General features: G+C 37.0%; 1 protein-coding gene across 3 annotated transcripts in view; it reads left to right on the plus strand.

The window, feature by feature from the left end:
• Positions 1 to 7,174, plus strand: part of TENM1 (teneurin transmembrane protein 1) — a 665,414-nt gene extending 658,240 nt beyond the window's left edge. For all 3 annotated transcript variants that reach the window (XM_028135671.2, XM_054717981.1, XM_054717985.1), the window contains 4 exons: positions 1,423 to 1,810; positions 2,639 to 3,859; positions 4,882 to 5,024; positions 6,416 to 7,174. In XM_028135671.2, coding sequence (XP_027991472.2) covers positions 1,423 to 1,810; positions 2,639 to 3,859; positions 4,882 to 5,024; positions 6,416 to 7,174 — 2,511 coding nt within the window. The remainder of the gene's footprint in view (positions 1 to 1,422; positions 1,811 to 2,638; positions 3,860 to 4,881; positions 5,025 to 6,415) is intronic.
• The last annotated feature ends 8,621 nt before the right edge of the window (positions 7,175 to 15,795 follow it).

A 15,795-nucleotide genomic window follows, 5' to 3' on the forward strand; every position in this document is an offset into this window, starting at 1 on the left:
TGCTGACTTGGACTTCACAGTATTGACATGTGATTCAAAATCAATAATTCTCAGAAGGTCAGGGAGGATATATAGTTTCAAAGACTTAGATGTACATTATGTGTGTTACTGTAATTCATATAAGTATATATGTAATTTGTATTTAGAAGATGAAAAGTTACCTATGTTTTCATAACAGAAACTTCAGAAAGTAAACCTCAACTAAGTCTTTTTGCTTGATAAGGGAATTATCAAGAAGGGAGGGGTAAAGCTTCCTTGGGGAGTTACATCAGAATTTCCCAGAGTGAGCAATTTTTCTTTTTCTTAAAAGATGAGATTTAAATGCTTTTCAATTAGTAATAGGGTTGACATCTCCCTAAAACAGTGCTCTTTTTATGCTTAGATTCAAGATTAAAATAAGATAAGCCATTATCATTGAAATATCTAATAGAAGCAAAGTATTACATATGCCTCAACAAATAACTGTTTCTGAAATACAGATCAGGTTAGGGAGAGAGGGCTTGTATAATCAGAGGATTGTCCACTTTAATGGCATGTTCCCCTAATACAGTTTAAAGCATGAATTGCAAAGCAATAATAATAATATTTTATGCAACTTTTCACAAAGACATCTAGTACATGAAGTCAGTCGACACGTTTTGGTGACTATAACTTAATGTGCGGCAAACCCTGCCCTCTAGTTACCTGCCTCAAATTCATCTCCAAATTAAAACTACGGTAACCTTTCTAGAATACGAACTTGAGTGTTTCTCCCAGCTGTGCGAATGTCCTGACCTTCAACTTGCTTCCAGTGGTTCCCTGTTGCCAACATGTTTAAGTCCAAACTCCTTAGCATGGCTTAACAAGCCCAGTATGATCTAGACCCAGCTTACCTAACTGCCCTCATCTCTTGCCATTCACCACCACTTCCGCCCCAACATACCCATGCTCTCTGGCCATACAAAATTCCTCTCGTTCTCTGAAAAAAGCCATGTTTTCTTTCTTATCCAGACCCCCACAATACTGTGCCCTCTGTCAAGAACACTCTCTCTCTACTCGTTCCACCCACCTCTCTGCCTTCACCTAGTCATCCTTTAGGTCTCAAGGCAGATGCCTGTTTCTCCAGGAAGCCTTCCCTGACCTATTAAGTCTGGGTTAGCTGCTCTTCCTCTGCCTTCCAAAAGCACCCTGTACTTCCCCTTTCATAACACATTTCACACTGTATTGTAATAGCTTGGTTACTTGTCTCTCTCCATTAAACTATAAGTTCTATGAGGATAGACATCATTATTGACCACTACTGTATCAACTAGGGCCCACCACAATGCCTGGCACATAGTGAGTGCTCGGTAAATTTGTGTTGAATGTCTGGATATGTGTTTCCTTTCATCTCTTCCACTTCAGTGGTACATATTATGCTACTTTGCCTTTGTCTCATTTCAGTCCGTGATGCTTCTCTTACACAGCCAGCGGCGTTACATCTTTGAGTATGACCAATCGGATTGTCTGCTCTCGGTCACCATGCCTAGTATGGTGCGCCACAGCTTACAAACCATGCTTTCAGTGGGCTACTACCGGAATATCTATACCCCACCGGACAGTAGCACTTCTTTTATCCAAGACTATAGTCGAGATAGCCGACTGCTACAGACCCTGCATGTGGGGACAGGGCGCAGAGTTTTATACAAGTACACCAAGCAAGCAAGGCTGTCTGAGATTCTCTATGACACCACTCAAGTCACATTAACATATGAAGAGTCTTCTGGAGTGATTAAGACAATACACCTGATGCACGATGGCTTCATTTGCACAATCAGATACAGGCAAACAGGTTTGTTGTGAAAGGGTGGTGATGTGTATACCACATCATATTTTTAATGAGATTTTTGCTGCCCACAGTATGAGATAGAAGCAATAACCTATAGACATTGAATCCAAGTCATTTTACCTATCAAAGTGTCTTCTATTAACAATTCAAAATACATGCTGCATGAAGCTGATTCCTTAAAAACATGCAGTGTATTTCTCTTTTTCTCTCTCATTTCTCAAGAAAGCTGAGATCTAAGTACCTAGTCTAACTGTGTACCTGTTTCCTACTCACCACCAAATCTTCCCAAAGATGCAGTTGCAAGATATGAATCTCACTGAAACTAGTTCATGCCCTGTATAACCTCTGTCTCAGCTGATGGAAAATTATCTTCAGAAGTCAGAATTTTGTATTATATTTCATCCTTGGGGTTTCTAAAATGCCAAAATCCAGTTCCTTGAATACAGGACTTTGTCAAAACCTGACCCTCTGATTTTGTAACCCAGGTTAAATGAATTGAAAGTATTTTTGTCAGTGATTATAAAAAGAAAGCATGTTTATAATATCAGTTTCCTCATCTCAGCCAGTGAATGGGTTATTGCTTCTATAGTTCCTCTAATTCAGTTATTCTGTAATATACAGTATTTTAATTTTTTTCAAATCTTGTGACCACACTATGAGAATATATACTATGAAATGATATACCCAGACATTAAATATCAGAAGTTAATCTCATGATTTTATTTTGAAAATAAAAGCATTAATAATAAAGAAAATAACACTAGACCTTTCTGATTGCTAAACATTAAACACCTAGCTTTGTTCTCATTATATTGATTTTGATTCCTCCAGGACCTCTTATTGGACGCCAGATTTTCCGATTCAGTGAAGAAGGTCTTGTGAATGCTCGGTTTGACTACAGCTACAACAACTTCCGCGTCACCAGCATGCAAGCTGTGATAAATGAAACCCCTTTGCCCATAGACCTGTACCGATATGTTGATGTCTCTGGTAGAACAGAGCAGTTTGGAAAATTTAGTGTGATCAATTATGACTTAAATCAGGTCATAACTACTACAGTGATGAAGCACACCAAGATCTTCAGTGCCAATGGCCAAGTTATTGAAGTCCAATATGAAATCCTAAAGGCAATTGCCTACTGGATGACTATTCAATATGATAATATGGGCCGTATGGTAATATGTGATATAAGAGTAGGAGTAGATGCCAATATAACAAGATATTTCTATGAATACGATGCTGATGGGCAACTTCAAACTGTTTCTGTAAATGATAAAACCCAGTGGCGTTATAGTTATGATCTGAATGGCAACATCAACCTTTTAAGCCATGGGAATAGTGCTCGTCTTACTCCTCTCAGATATGACCTCCGGGATCGCATCACCAGACTAGGAGAAATTCAGTATAAAATGGATGAAGATGGCTTTCTGAGGCAGAGGGGAAATGATATCTTTGAATATAATTCTAATGGTCTGCTGCAGAAAGCCTACAATAAGGCTTCTGGCTGGAGTGTGCAGTATTACTATGACGGGCTTGGGCGACGTGTTGCCAGTAAGTCCAGCCTAGGACAGCACCTCCAGTTCTTCTATGCAGACCTTGCCAATCCCATAAGAGTTACTCATTTGTACAATCACACCAGCTCAGAGATTACATCCCTGTATTATGATCTCCAAGGTCACCTTATTGCCATGGAGCTAAGCAGTGGTGAAGAATATTATGTAGCCTGTGATAATACAGGCACCCCACTGGCTGTGTTCAGCAGTCGAGGTCAGGTGATAAAAGAGATATTGTACACACCCTATGGAGATATCTATCATGACACTTACCCTGACTTTCAGGTCATCATTGGTTTTCATGGAGGACTTTATGATTTCCTTACTAAATTAGTGCACCTGGGGCAAAGGGATTATGATGTTGTTGCTGGTAGATGGACGACGCCTAATCATCACATATGGAAACAGTTGAACCTCCTTCCTAAACCATTCAACCTCTACTCCTTTGAAAATAACTACCCAGTTGGCAAAATTCAAGATGTTGCAAAGTATACCACAGGTATTTAAACAGTGTAAAACTTTACACTAAAGTAAAGTGATAACTCAGTGGTGTTTATCACATAATCTCAATGCCTTTGTAAATATGCTTCCTCTTCCTGCCAGTTAGCCCACAAGTTATTGTGCAGTCACTCTCTTCCTTAGCCTTCGAAAGTGAGCAAAACTGTTCATAACCACAATGCTTTTGCATTGAAGTATATCTTTTCTTCCCTTGTAAGCTATCTGTTTGTAGTTTTCATGCTTAAAAACTTATACAAGTAATTTTATAAAAGAAAAATTCAGGATCTGTTGCATCAAATAAATCTAACATCACAGTCTGTGTGGCCTTAATACCACTACCATGTTAAGAATTTCAGTACATGCCCTAGCTGGTTTGGCTCAGTGGATAGAGCATCAGCCTGTGGACTGAAGAGTCCCGGGTTCGATTCTGGCCAAGGGCATATGCCTGGTTTGTGGGCTCAATCCCCAGTGGGGCGGGGGCGCTGCAGGAGGCAGTTGATCAATGATTCTCTCATTATTTATGTTTCTATCTATCCCTCTCTCTTCCTCTCTGAAATCAATAAAAATATTTTTTAAAAAGAATTTCAGTACAAAAAATATTTTTAAAAAAGAATTTCAGCTCAGTTGGTTAGAACATCTTCCCGATACACCAAGGTTTTGGGCATGATCCCCATTCAGGGCACATACAAGAATCAACCAATGAATGCATAAATAAACAGAACAACAAATCTCTCTCTCTCTCTCTCTCTCTCTCTCTCTCTCTCTCTCTCTCAGAAATACATTTTAAAAAATAAATACAAGAATTTCAGTGCAGTAAAATGAGCCTATCTGTGATGATCCATGAATCAAAATGTTTCCCAGTAGAGGATCATATGTTTTAGAGTGGGTGATATAAGGGGGAGTTTTATTCCTAACTTCCCATTGACTAAACATATTGAAGGCAGGAGAGGCATCTTTAAAACTTTCCACAAAGGTTGTAAAGTAAGGGCTTTAAAATTTTCTCCCTTTAATTTTGTCTCGCAGACATTGGCAGTTGGTTGGAGCTATTTGGTTTCCAGTTACACAATGTACTACCTGGGTTTCCCAAACCAGAGTTAGAAAATTTGGAATTAACTTATGAACTTCTACAGCTTCAGACAAAAACTCAAGAGTGGGATCCTGGAAAGGTTAGTATGTTTTTACCATCTCTACTTAGCTGGAAAAAAAAACAAAAACAAAAAACAGGAGAGCATCCAACACCATGAAATGGTATTAACATATATTTGGTTACTTATTTTTGAGTTGTCTTTAATATTCACTAAAATATCATGATGAAGGCCAAAGTAGAACAAAAGCTTTCATGGGGAAAGGATCAGGGGATTAGAGCTCTTGGAAAAGAAAAGATTAACATGTGACTTGATGACTGCTCGGGTAGACAAGCAACAGGAAAGAGGAACTGAACATCTAAAATTCTGAAATGGGCTACCAAGTTCAATTACAGTATAGAGTCTATATAAAGAAAATTGTTCATGAAAAGACATTAAAACATCAGATTTCCAACTGCAAAATAATCTAGAACAAAGTGCATGAAGAGCATGGGAATAACAGAATTAAAATATTTTGATAAAGAAAAGAATATATATAAGCAGTGAAGCAAAAATAATATTACAGTGATAATCTCTGGAAAAATCTGAATACCAAAACCTTCATGTTTTAGCAGATGATTTTATCAGGAGTGTGAGGGGCAAATGAAAACAAGAAGGAACTTTTTCTTTTAATTGAAAAAAATAAGAATTTAGCAAAAAAAAAATGGCTTTAACAACATAAAACTGAAATGTGTGTGGGAGGGCTTGAAATTTAAGTGTAAAAAATTATAAGGGAAAATAAATTCTAAATAGGTTCTATAGGTTTTTCCTTTTTTGTAAATACATATAATATGTAAATGCTTTTTGTAATTAAAAGTACTAAAGAAGTTTAGCAAAATGTTGAAAATTGTTGAAGCTTTCTATTGAATACTTGAAGGTTCATTATTTTGTTCTCTGTTTCTTCATATGTTTGAAAATTTTCATAATAAAAAGGGTTTTTATTTTAAGTTCACGTAAAAAGGTCAGCAAACTTCTTGCTGGTTTGCTGTTGTTATTTATAAAGTCATAACTGCTTGAAAGCAAGAATGATGCCATATGCATCTCTTTATATCTCCCTGTGCCTAACATATTACTTTATACACAGTCATAACAGCTAGTTGGTTTTAATTAAATTGGCAAACATAAAATGTCTTTGTTTGGGGGGAGCTGGACCCACTTAATTTGAAGTGCCTTCTAGCTCTGAATTGCTGTGCTATCAAGTTTGAACATATTTTCTTATGTTTAACTCACCAAGATACCAAGAAATGCATGCCAAGTAATCATGTCACCTGTTAGTCTTTTCTTTCCAAATCTCTAATGAAGAGATTCCAAATTTGGCTTGTTTGTAAATCACAAACCAACAAATTGCAAGCCTTTGCTTTCCACAGTCAGCAACCGTATGGCAGGTGTTAAATCCTGTGCCACATTCGCACTGTGCATTTCTTCTTTCCTAGACTATCTTGGGTATTCAGTGTGAGCTCCAGAAACAGCTCAGGAATTTCATTTCCTTGGACCAACTTCCCATGACTCCCCGATACAATGATGGACGATGCCTTGAAGGAGGGAAGCAACCAAGGTTCGCCTCTGTTCCTTCTGTTTTTGGAAAAGGTATAAAATTCGCCATCAAGGATGGCATAGTAACAGCTGATATTATAGGAGTAGCCAATGAAGATAGCAGGCGGCTTGCTGCCATTCTCAATAATGCTCATTACCTGGAAAACCTACACTTTACCATAGATGGGAGGGACACTCACTACTTCATTAAGCTTGGGTCTCTGGAGGAAGACCTGGTGCTCATTGGTAACACTGGGGGGAGGCGGATTCTAGAGAATGGTGTCAATGTCACTGTGTCCCAGATGACTTCTGTGTTGAATGGGAGGACTAGACGGTTTGCAGATATCCAGCTCCAGCACGGGGCTCTGTGCTTCAACATCCGGTATGGGACAACAGTCGAAGAGGAAAAGAATCACGTGTTGGAGATCGCCAGACAGCGCGCTGTGGCCCAGGCCTGGACTAAGGAACAAAGAAGGTTGCAAGAAGGGGAAGAGGGTATTCGGGCATGGACAGAGGGGGAAAAGCAGCAGCTTTTGAGCACTGGGAGGGTACAAGGTTATGATGGGTATTTTGTTTTGTCTGTTGAGCAGTATTTAGAACTCTCTGACAGTGCCAACAATATTCACTTTATGAGACAAAGTGAAATAGGCAGGAGGTAACAAAAAAATCTCTGCCTTTGCGTCACCAAAGACTGCCTGTTTTTAAAACATAAAATGGTTTATTGTATTGGTTTTCTAGATCAGAACTCTGTATATGTAAATATGGAGGAAAAACATATCCAACTGCCTTTCAATGTGACGGAAGATGGTATTTTAATATTGTTTGTTTAAACTCTTTAAGAAACGACAGAGATTTTTAGTTCTTGTGTGGCAGTATTCAAAATAACACAAGTAAAACTGAAACAGCTAAAAACAAAAGGTTTTCAGAAAGCACCACTTTAAATTTGTCGAGCCGTGCATATATATGCAAATATACAGAAAGAACCCAAGGTTCTATATCTCTATTGCGACATGAAGTTTCATATTTAACTATGGGCAGAAAAAGTGGTGCAATAGTATCTAAACCTTGCATTTCGCAAGACTGCCAGCCCTTTCACATTTTCCAGATCTGCTATAGGATACTTCAAAGAAGTGTGAAATGCCCTCAGCCACAATCTCCTAGAGTCGAGAACCATTTGCCCTTTCTCCCTGATTATTCCTTCCTGCTTGTTAAAGTAAATGCCATGTTGTTGTGCTGTGTTTTGGCGTGTGGTGGCTGTGTTCTGTCTACCATGCTTCCCTGTGGGTGTGGTACCCAGACTGAATTGCCACAATTTGCTTGTGTGTGCGTGATACCAAGGCAGCTGGCCCATGTAACTTCTCCCATACCACCTGTTTTGACTACATTTTGTTTTACTAAATTGTCCAGCTGTATTGGTGTCATGTAAGCATAGCTTTTATTAACCTGGGTAGGAATTTCTCATTTATATATAAGGTGTGTTTTGGTCATAGTTTCACATTAGTGATTCAGTATTTATACACTAATCCAATGGTTTTGTGCACACAAAAGGTGACTTACTACAAAGAATGATTCTGGTACAAAAAAGAGAGGCTTTAGCAGGCATACATGCCTGGGATGCTGATAAATTACATTCACTACTACTTAAGAAATTCATAAGAGCCAAAACCTTTAAAAACTAGACTGAATACTAAGCTTGAAAGGAACGTATCAAAGGGAAGACCAAGCTAAACATCACAGTAGTTGCTCTACATTGTTTCAGCTCAATTATATTTATCTTTTAAATGTACCATTCTGTATTGAACATCTCCCAACCATAGTCAGGAAATTCAATTAAGTGTACCTTTCCCAACCTAAAACATTTCAACTAATTATAGAGAGGCAGACTATTTTTTACCTAAATAATGTATATGGTTAGTTATTTTAGTTTTCTGTATTTGCCCATTAAATTGCTTTAATCATATCTCCTGCCTAGGAAAATAACTATTTTCTAGGAAGGAAGTGTGATTTTCTCCTGCAATCATTTAAAAGTTGGGAAAAGATCAGGATTAGTGTTAATGTCAGCTGCAGTTTCTCAATCTCTAAGAATCCTGTAGTAAAAGAAACCCTTGGTGATCTTGGAGATTTGTGCCCAGGGTCAAAGAGACAGTTTGTAAAATGCTGTGTAATTGCAAGTTACCACGAATGAAAATGCATGACAGCGTGATGTGGCCTGTAGAAAATCCCCCTGAGCCAGCTTCAGCACTTTCATCCCGAGTCTGAACACTTGCTGTGTCTAAAGGAGAATTTACGATGGGATGTTACAGTATGGATTCTTTCCAGCTACTACCTAAATGCAGTGTGGTGGTCATTGCCTTGCTTTGTAATGACAGTGTCTTTGAAAAGATGCAAAGTCAGAATCCAGGCTCAGGCCAAGGTTTTTAAAGAGTCTGGCTCCTTACTACACAAAGTAGAGTGAGGGAAAGACAAGGACCCACAGATTGTAGGGGAGGGTTTATCTAAACATTTTATTTTCAAAACCTTCAGGTTGGCATTACCACATTCTTACACATGTATCGAAAGACAGTGAGAGAGAGAAAAGATTCATGATGAACTCATCTCTTGAGTTGGAAGCACTACAATCATATTATTGGTTTTTATCCCTGAAATCAGGAGTGTGTTACTGGTACAGTATTTATTCAGGGTGGGATTCTAAAATGACTTACAAACTTGTTGAAAATTTGAATACCTCCACACCAGCCTAAAAATGGACCTTAAGTTCCTAGAACCTCTGACGTTCTTTTAAATTAATGGAAAAATAATTTGTGAACTGTATATAGAGAGTGCATTCATAAGTGTGATGATGTATTTTATCACTAATCCAAGAGTCTATTTTGCTTATATTTTAAGTGATTATAATTCTTGCAATTCACTGATGGTGTATCATTTTCAAACTGCTTTAAATATTCATTAGAAACAAATATTTGAAGATTTTACTTAATAGTAATTACCTTGAACTGTGCATTTCTAGTTTGTAATACATATTTATTTAGTTTGTGCCTTTTGTTTCTGAAAGTTATATTTGTATTATATTCAGGAAATGCACTTTTTATCACTTACAGCTGTGGTTTTAATACTGCCTTGAACTATTACTGTTCTCTTTACCACTTCCAAAGTTTTTTGGAGGAAAGAGAAAAACCCCAAAAGGTTAACACTAATGAGTAGTAAATGTAAGAGAAACATTTTGGCATTTCTTATTAAGAATGTGGAGATATTGAGTATTGAGTACATTGCTTCTTATTTGGCTGAATACAAAGAATGCCTTCATTGACTTGTAGTTCTGAAGTTTAAATTAATGACAGGACAATTCATTTGCATTTTCTGATGAAAGTAAAAGCATTTTAAAGAGAAATAGTTGATGTTTCACACCCAACAGACTGGCAGCTGACACTAAACAGCCACACTACATTTAATCAGTTAGAGTAGGGTTAACAGTAGTTGGGCCCTCCTCTGAAGAACATTCTAGGCTGGAGGCCGGGAACACTCTGTGGTTGTATTCCCTGTGTTTTTTCCTAGTTAGACCCATTTTATTTGTGCTTTTTTGTTGTTGTTTTGGTTTGTTTTTACTTTTGCACTATAGTCTAAAGATCCAAATGAGCTGAAAAGTTCACAGTTTAACAGACATTTAAATACATTTATTTTTAGTTGTCATTCTAATCATTATTGATTAGAAGCATGACTCCTGAAAGGGAAATAAAGCCCAAATTTTAGCAAAATACTCACTATATAAATAGGCATATGTTTTATTTTTAACCCAGCAAAATAATGTATAAAATAAGTGTGTCCTTCCCTGTCAATTTATCTAGAAGATCTATAATATATAGACTATATAAATATATATATAATATATGCAACATAGCCAAATGTATGAAAAGTTAATAATGTATAATTTGGAAGTCATATGCTAAACTACATAGAGAGGTCTAAAAGTAAATTATAATTTTTACAACATTTTTCTTTTTCATCACTGTTGGCACAGTTTCAAGCATTCTACCATCTTATTTCTACATTTTTCTTCCTTCTTTTTGTTCCTTTTAACATATATATATATATATATATATATATATATATATATATAATATATACATATACATATATATGTGTGTGTGTGTGTATATATATATATATATTTTTTTTTTTTTAACCAGACCAGGCCCCACTATAATACCATAACCTAAGAGAGTCAGGGCAAAGTTTTTGCATTTATGAAGATATGTTTCTGTAAGAGCAATTATAGTGGCGTTCAGTGGTAATGGAAGCAAAAGTACAGTAATCAAGTATTTAAAGAAACTTGGAGAGACTGGAGTGTATTATAGCTTATGGAAAACAGAAGGCTACAGACTGGATGCAATGCTCTTGTTTTCTTGGAGAAACTCACATACACATAGCCGACCTGACTAGTACTAGATTCTGACTGCTCTTCCACAGCCTTCTGTAATGTTGTTTATTCTGAAAAAAAAAAAAAAAAGCAAAAAAAAAAAAAAAAAACACAAAAAAGCAAAAAAAAAAAAAAAAAAAAACCTGGAAAACAACAAACAACAACAAAAAAGAATTCAACCACAAAATAGTGACTGTTATGTCAGTGTGTCCTTCATGTGAAAGCTATTAAGGACCAAATATACTACTGTGTGTAAGAAGAAATTACTTCCTAAACAGTAAGTGAAAATAGTTAGAGTTAAACTTGCTGTGGATTTTGTCTTGGCGGTTGTCATCTTACATTATTTGTCAAAGGAAATGTGTTTGGCAGTTAAAAATCTTTCCTTAGATTTAGTGGTGGACTTTAACCTCTTAAATAAATGTTAGTATATCAGATTGTGTCCTTGAAAAATATTTTACTTGTATGAATCATGACAATGTCTAGATCTTTACTATTCTTCTGGCAAAAGCATCAGTAAGAGAAAAGGTGAAAAGGAGAAGTATAGCCTTTATGTCAGAAAAATATTCTTTTTAGCTGCTTACTTTCTCATGAGAAGTAAAGATGTTTACAGTGTATGCCAAGATTTTCAGTTTCTATATAACAACAGTTAGAGGTTCTTATCATACTGAAAATTGTGTTATAATGGCCTGAGCCATGTTGCTAGGAAACAATAGGTTCCAATTTTGTATTCCTGCTCTCACTCCTGTGCTGAAAAGTGACTGAATACTGTACAGGTTCATGTTCTCTGGCTGCAGTTAAATGGTCTTTTGCATTTTGCTCTGGTTTTCAGGCCAGAAGCATGCATTTTTCTACAAGAGCATCACAACAACATGCTGTACATATTTAAAGTTCAACATTATGTGTCGATATTTGAAAGAAAAAAGTACTTTGAATATTTCGTTTTTAAAAAATAAAATAGCAAATGAACGCTGCGTCCCATTTTATTCATACGCCAAATGACCTTCTCCAGTCAGTCCGGTCACCTAAGATGAAAAGGGGCTCCCCTATCAGGGAACAATAAACCTGCACTATCTTGAAAATATAAACGCAAAAATAAAAAAGGCACTAATCCTAAGCAGACATCTCTTCATTTTTATTTTTCATACAAATAGAATATCTGGCACAAATGACCATTTAATAATAAAAAAATAGTAGCTGTTGAAATTTTAAATGCCTCTAGGCTGACTTATAAAAAGGTTTCTCTCCTGTTGATGTGTTTCTGGGCAATAGAAAGAATATCAAGAATTGTAAGACAGGGCTGGGGGAGAGTTAAGAGAGCAGGGAACCCAAATGCATTGGTAAAGAAATAAATGGCAGGGAGGGCAATCAGGAAAGATTCAAAAACAATAGCTCTTCTGAGTCCCTAGGTCCTGGGCAATTACAATTACCATTTGGCCCTGACTTTTTCACAGGAAGACATTTACTAGTGACACAGGGAAAGCTGGCCAACAGATATTCCCAAATGCAACTTGATAATAATGGGGTGCTATAGTCCAAACAGTCTATTCCTGAAACTGGCTTGGAATCCTGGAATTTACAGCACTTTCTAAAATGCCCCGCTGTCTTTCATTCACAGATATATTCACAGATACAGTGAAAAGATTCATGAAGCAAAAGACAATCCCGATTATCTCAGCACAGCCCATCAGCAAAATGCAGCACGGGGTGCTGTTGGGGGTAGATATTAGTATCATCTGAAGATTTTTTTTCAAAATATGCATCCCACCCTCAGAGTACAAAAAGAAAGAGGCAGGCACTTCTACACATAGAATTATTAGAGAGTTAAGAGATTTCTCCATATTCTCCATTCACTCTCACTTTGAGAGATCTTTGAATATCAATGTCATTCAATAGTAACAATACTACCTTACATTTAAATAATTCTAGCACCTCAATAATCCTGTGAGGTAAGCAAGACGTAATTTTTCATCCCTGGCAAATGCAATAATAGCAATGAACTCACTTACTTAACGTAAATCTGGAAAGAAAATTCAAGTTTCATCGGTTATGTTGATGGGTCTTCTGCAGTTGATCACATTTGTTATAGCTTTCTACAAACAAATATTCATTTTAGCCCTAGCAGGTTTGGCTCAGTGGAGAGAGCATCAGCCTGCAGACTGAAGGGTCCCAGGTTTGATTCCCGTCAGGGGCACGTGCTTCGGTTGCAGGCTCAATCCCTGGCCCTGGTTGGGGTGTGAGCGGGAGGCAACCAATCGATGTGTCTCTCTCACATTGATGTTTCTCTCTCTGTGTCTCTCTCCCTCCCTTCTGCTCTCTCTGAAAATCAATAGAAAAATGTCGTCGGGTGAAGATATATATTCATTTTAAAAGTCAAATGGCCTAACGTTGAAAATTCAGCCTTTTACTACAAGTTTGACCAATGATCCCAAATTATGAAAGTGTCTAAACTGGGTTGTTTAACTTCACTCCTAGTTGCAAACCTGCAAACTGCGAAATAATGGAATCCCATTTACTGCAAGGGCAAACATAGGCAACAAAGTTGCATTTATAGTCCACTAACAGAAAGATTAGGCATCCTGTAACCTTGAAATGCCCAAGGGCAAATGTGGGTTTTATTATTAATAGAGTCTGGAGTATGAACTCAATAAAGTGAATCTAATAAAACACAAGCTGATGTCTGAACATTTTAAAGCTTTTTCTCACACTTTAAATTCTCTATGCATTCTACCACAAATATCTAAATCCAGCCCACTATTTATACCAGAACACTTAATTATAGGCATTCTCTCTAGACCTCCTCTACCTATGGGCTGCTACCACCAAGGTTCCCTGCCTATAACAGCCAAACTGACAATTACCTAAGCTGGTCTCCCTTCTGACCTTATCTCTTAAGAAGATATTTCAGGGGAAATGAATGAGCATTTGATCAACTGTCGTGTCCCTTGTAGGCTTGCTGACACACTTTTTTTTTTCTGAAGAGAGGTGTACACTTGGAAAAATATGGCGTTTTTCTATCTTGACTCAGCATCTTAAAGGTATATGTTAGCATGGCAATCTTTTAGATTTGGCAAGAATATGACCTTTCTGTAAAGGTGCAAGTTATGTGTCAGGAAATAGCATGGTTGCTCATGCTGGGAAAGAAAAGGTGAAAAGAACTTGATGAATAAAAGGCCAGCAAAAGAAGGCAGTGGGTAAGCATATGAACTGGAAGATTTGACAGTAGCGACATCAGGAAAGCACTTACCTTTTTCAGGGAATCTGTCCAATAAGATAAGATGACCTTCATCAATGCTTTATTTAACAAATGAATAGCACCTATCTCGGAATATTTTAAAGGAATATTTTAAGACAAATTAGATAAATAAAGCTTTCAAATACTTTATTAAAATATGGAAGACCATTAATGATTTTAAAAAGCTTTACCAAAAAAAGGCTCTGATAAAAAAACAGGCAAACATAATTCATACAGTTAGGATTACTCCAAAATGAACAGATTATAGTAAAAACAGTTACACCTATTAAAAATTAAATCCAAGCTACAAATAATTAAAAAGTATCTAAGCACATGCATTTTATTTTGAAAGTCAGCTTTTTAAATTCCTTTACAAGTTAAAAGTGACGCTTTTACTTCTAGAAATGGTGAATGGTCCAGAATACATTATTGCACTTCCATAGCATCCACGGGAAATGCTCAGAAATCAGATCTTGCCAACACATGGAGAGTAGCTCTGTCTCTTGGCAGTTCACTGATTATTAACCAAGCTCACAATCACCCACATACAACCCAGAATTCTAATTTATTAGTTTACAGTGGAACTTAGCCTTTTCCTCTGAACCATGGACCAGAGCATCTGTGTTGACTCATTCTGCCTCTAAAGACAGATGTATCTACACATCGGTGATCTCACTTACCATGTACATGTCACATTTTCTTGTTATTTTCTTGTCGTTTTATTGTGACTTAGGTTGGTCTTTTATTGTAACTGTTTCTTGTCCAACTAACAGTGAGCTGCATGAGTGCAGGGACCAGGTGAAAGTTTCCTTCTCTAGCCCAGTGCCTATTGTGTTTGTTGAGTGAATGAATTCTCTGAGCCTTGGAGCAACTTGACGTATAATCAAATCACAAGAGACATGGAAACATAAAATGTGAGAAGAAAATACAAATCCCTATCATTGCGTAAAATCTTGGCTCTCACTTAGGTTGCAATCACTTGGAAAGGTTCAAAGTTAACGCAACCATAAGCTCTCCAATGGTCTGTAGGGCCACCTAATAGGGAGACTGCTTGGAAATGAGTTCCGCTTGAGCCACCGCTGAGGAGCCACAGCTGCTGAAGCTCCCCCTTCAAAATGAGGTTTTACTTGGAGTGGCAGCAATTGGGGCAGACAGAGGTAAATGAAAAGCAGTTAAGTCCACTTCATCAGATTCGCAATATAATCTCCACTCCTGTAGCATCAACTGTAATAAATATTTAGAGCATATTTTAAATTATGGGATTTTTAAACTCCAGTTTAGTTTGTGGGCTTTACTCTCCAACATCCAAACACTAGGCAATAAGGTGGCTTTCAGATTTTAACAGAAATTCTTCACTCTTTATCTAGCACTTGTTTTAGTCCACAGTGGACAGCTTCATGACTCCCAAAAGAGCCTACAACACCATAGCTAGTGGAGAGTAAGAATGCCTAAAGCAGAACTGCACATGACAAAGATGAAGGACACGAACCAGCTGCCTGCCAGATAATTAAGCAAGACATTTAAAAATCAGTAGCTACCAAATAATATTTCACTAAAAATGGTGCTTTGAAGAAAAACTAAGGATTGTTTTTATTTATATATGGCACAAATTAACATTAACCTTTTATAAAGTA

Source organism: Eptesicus fuscus, chromosome 1 (genome assembly GCF_027574615.1).
Source record: "Eptesicus fuscus isolate TK198812 chromosome 1, DD_ASM_mEF_20220401, whole genome shotgun sequence".
Lineage (NCBI taxonomy): Eukaryota > Metazoa > Chordata > Mammalia > Chiroptera > Vespertilionidae > Eptesicus > Eptesicus fuscus.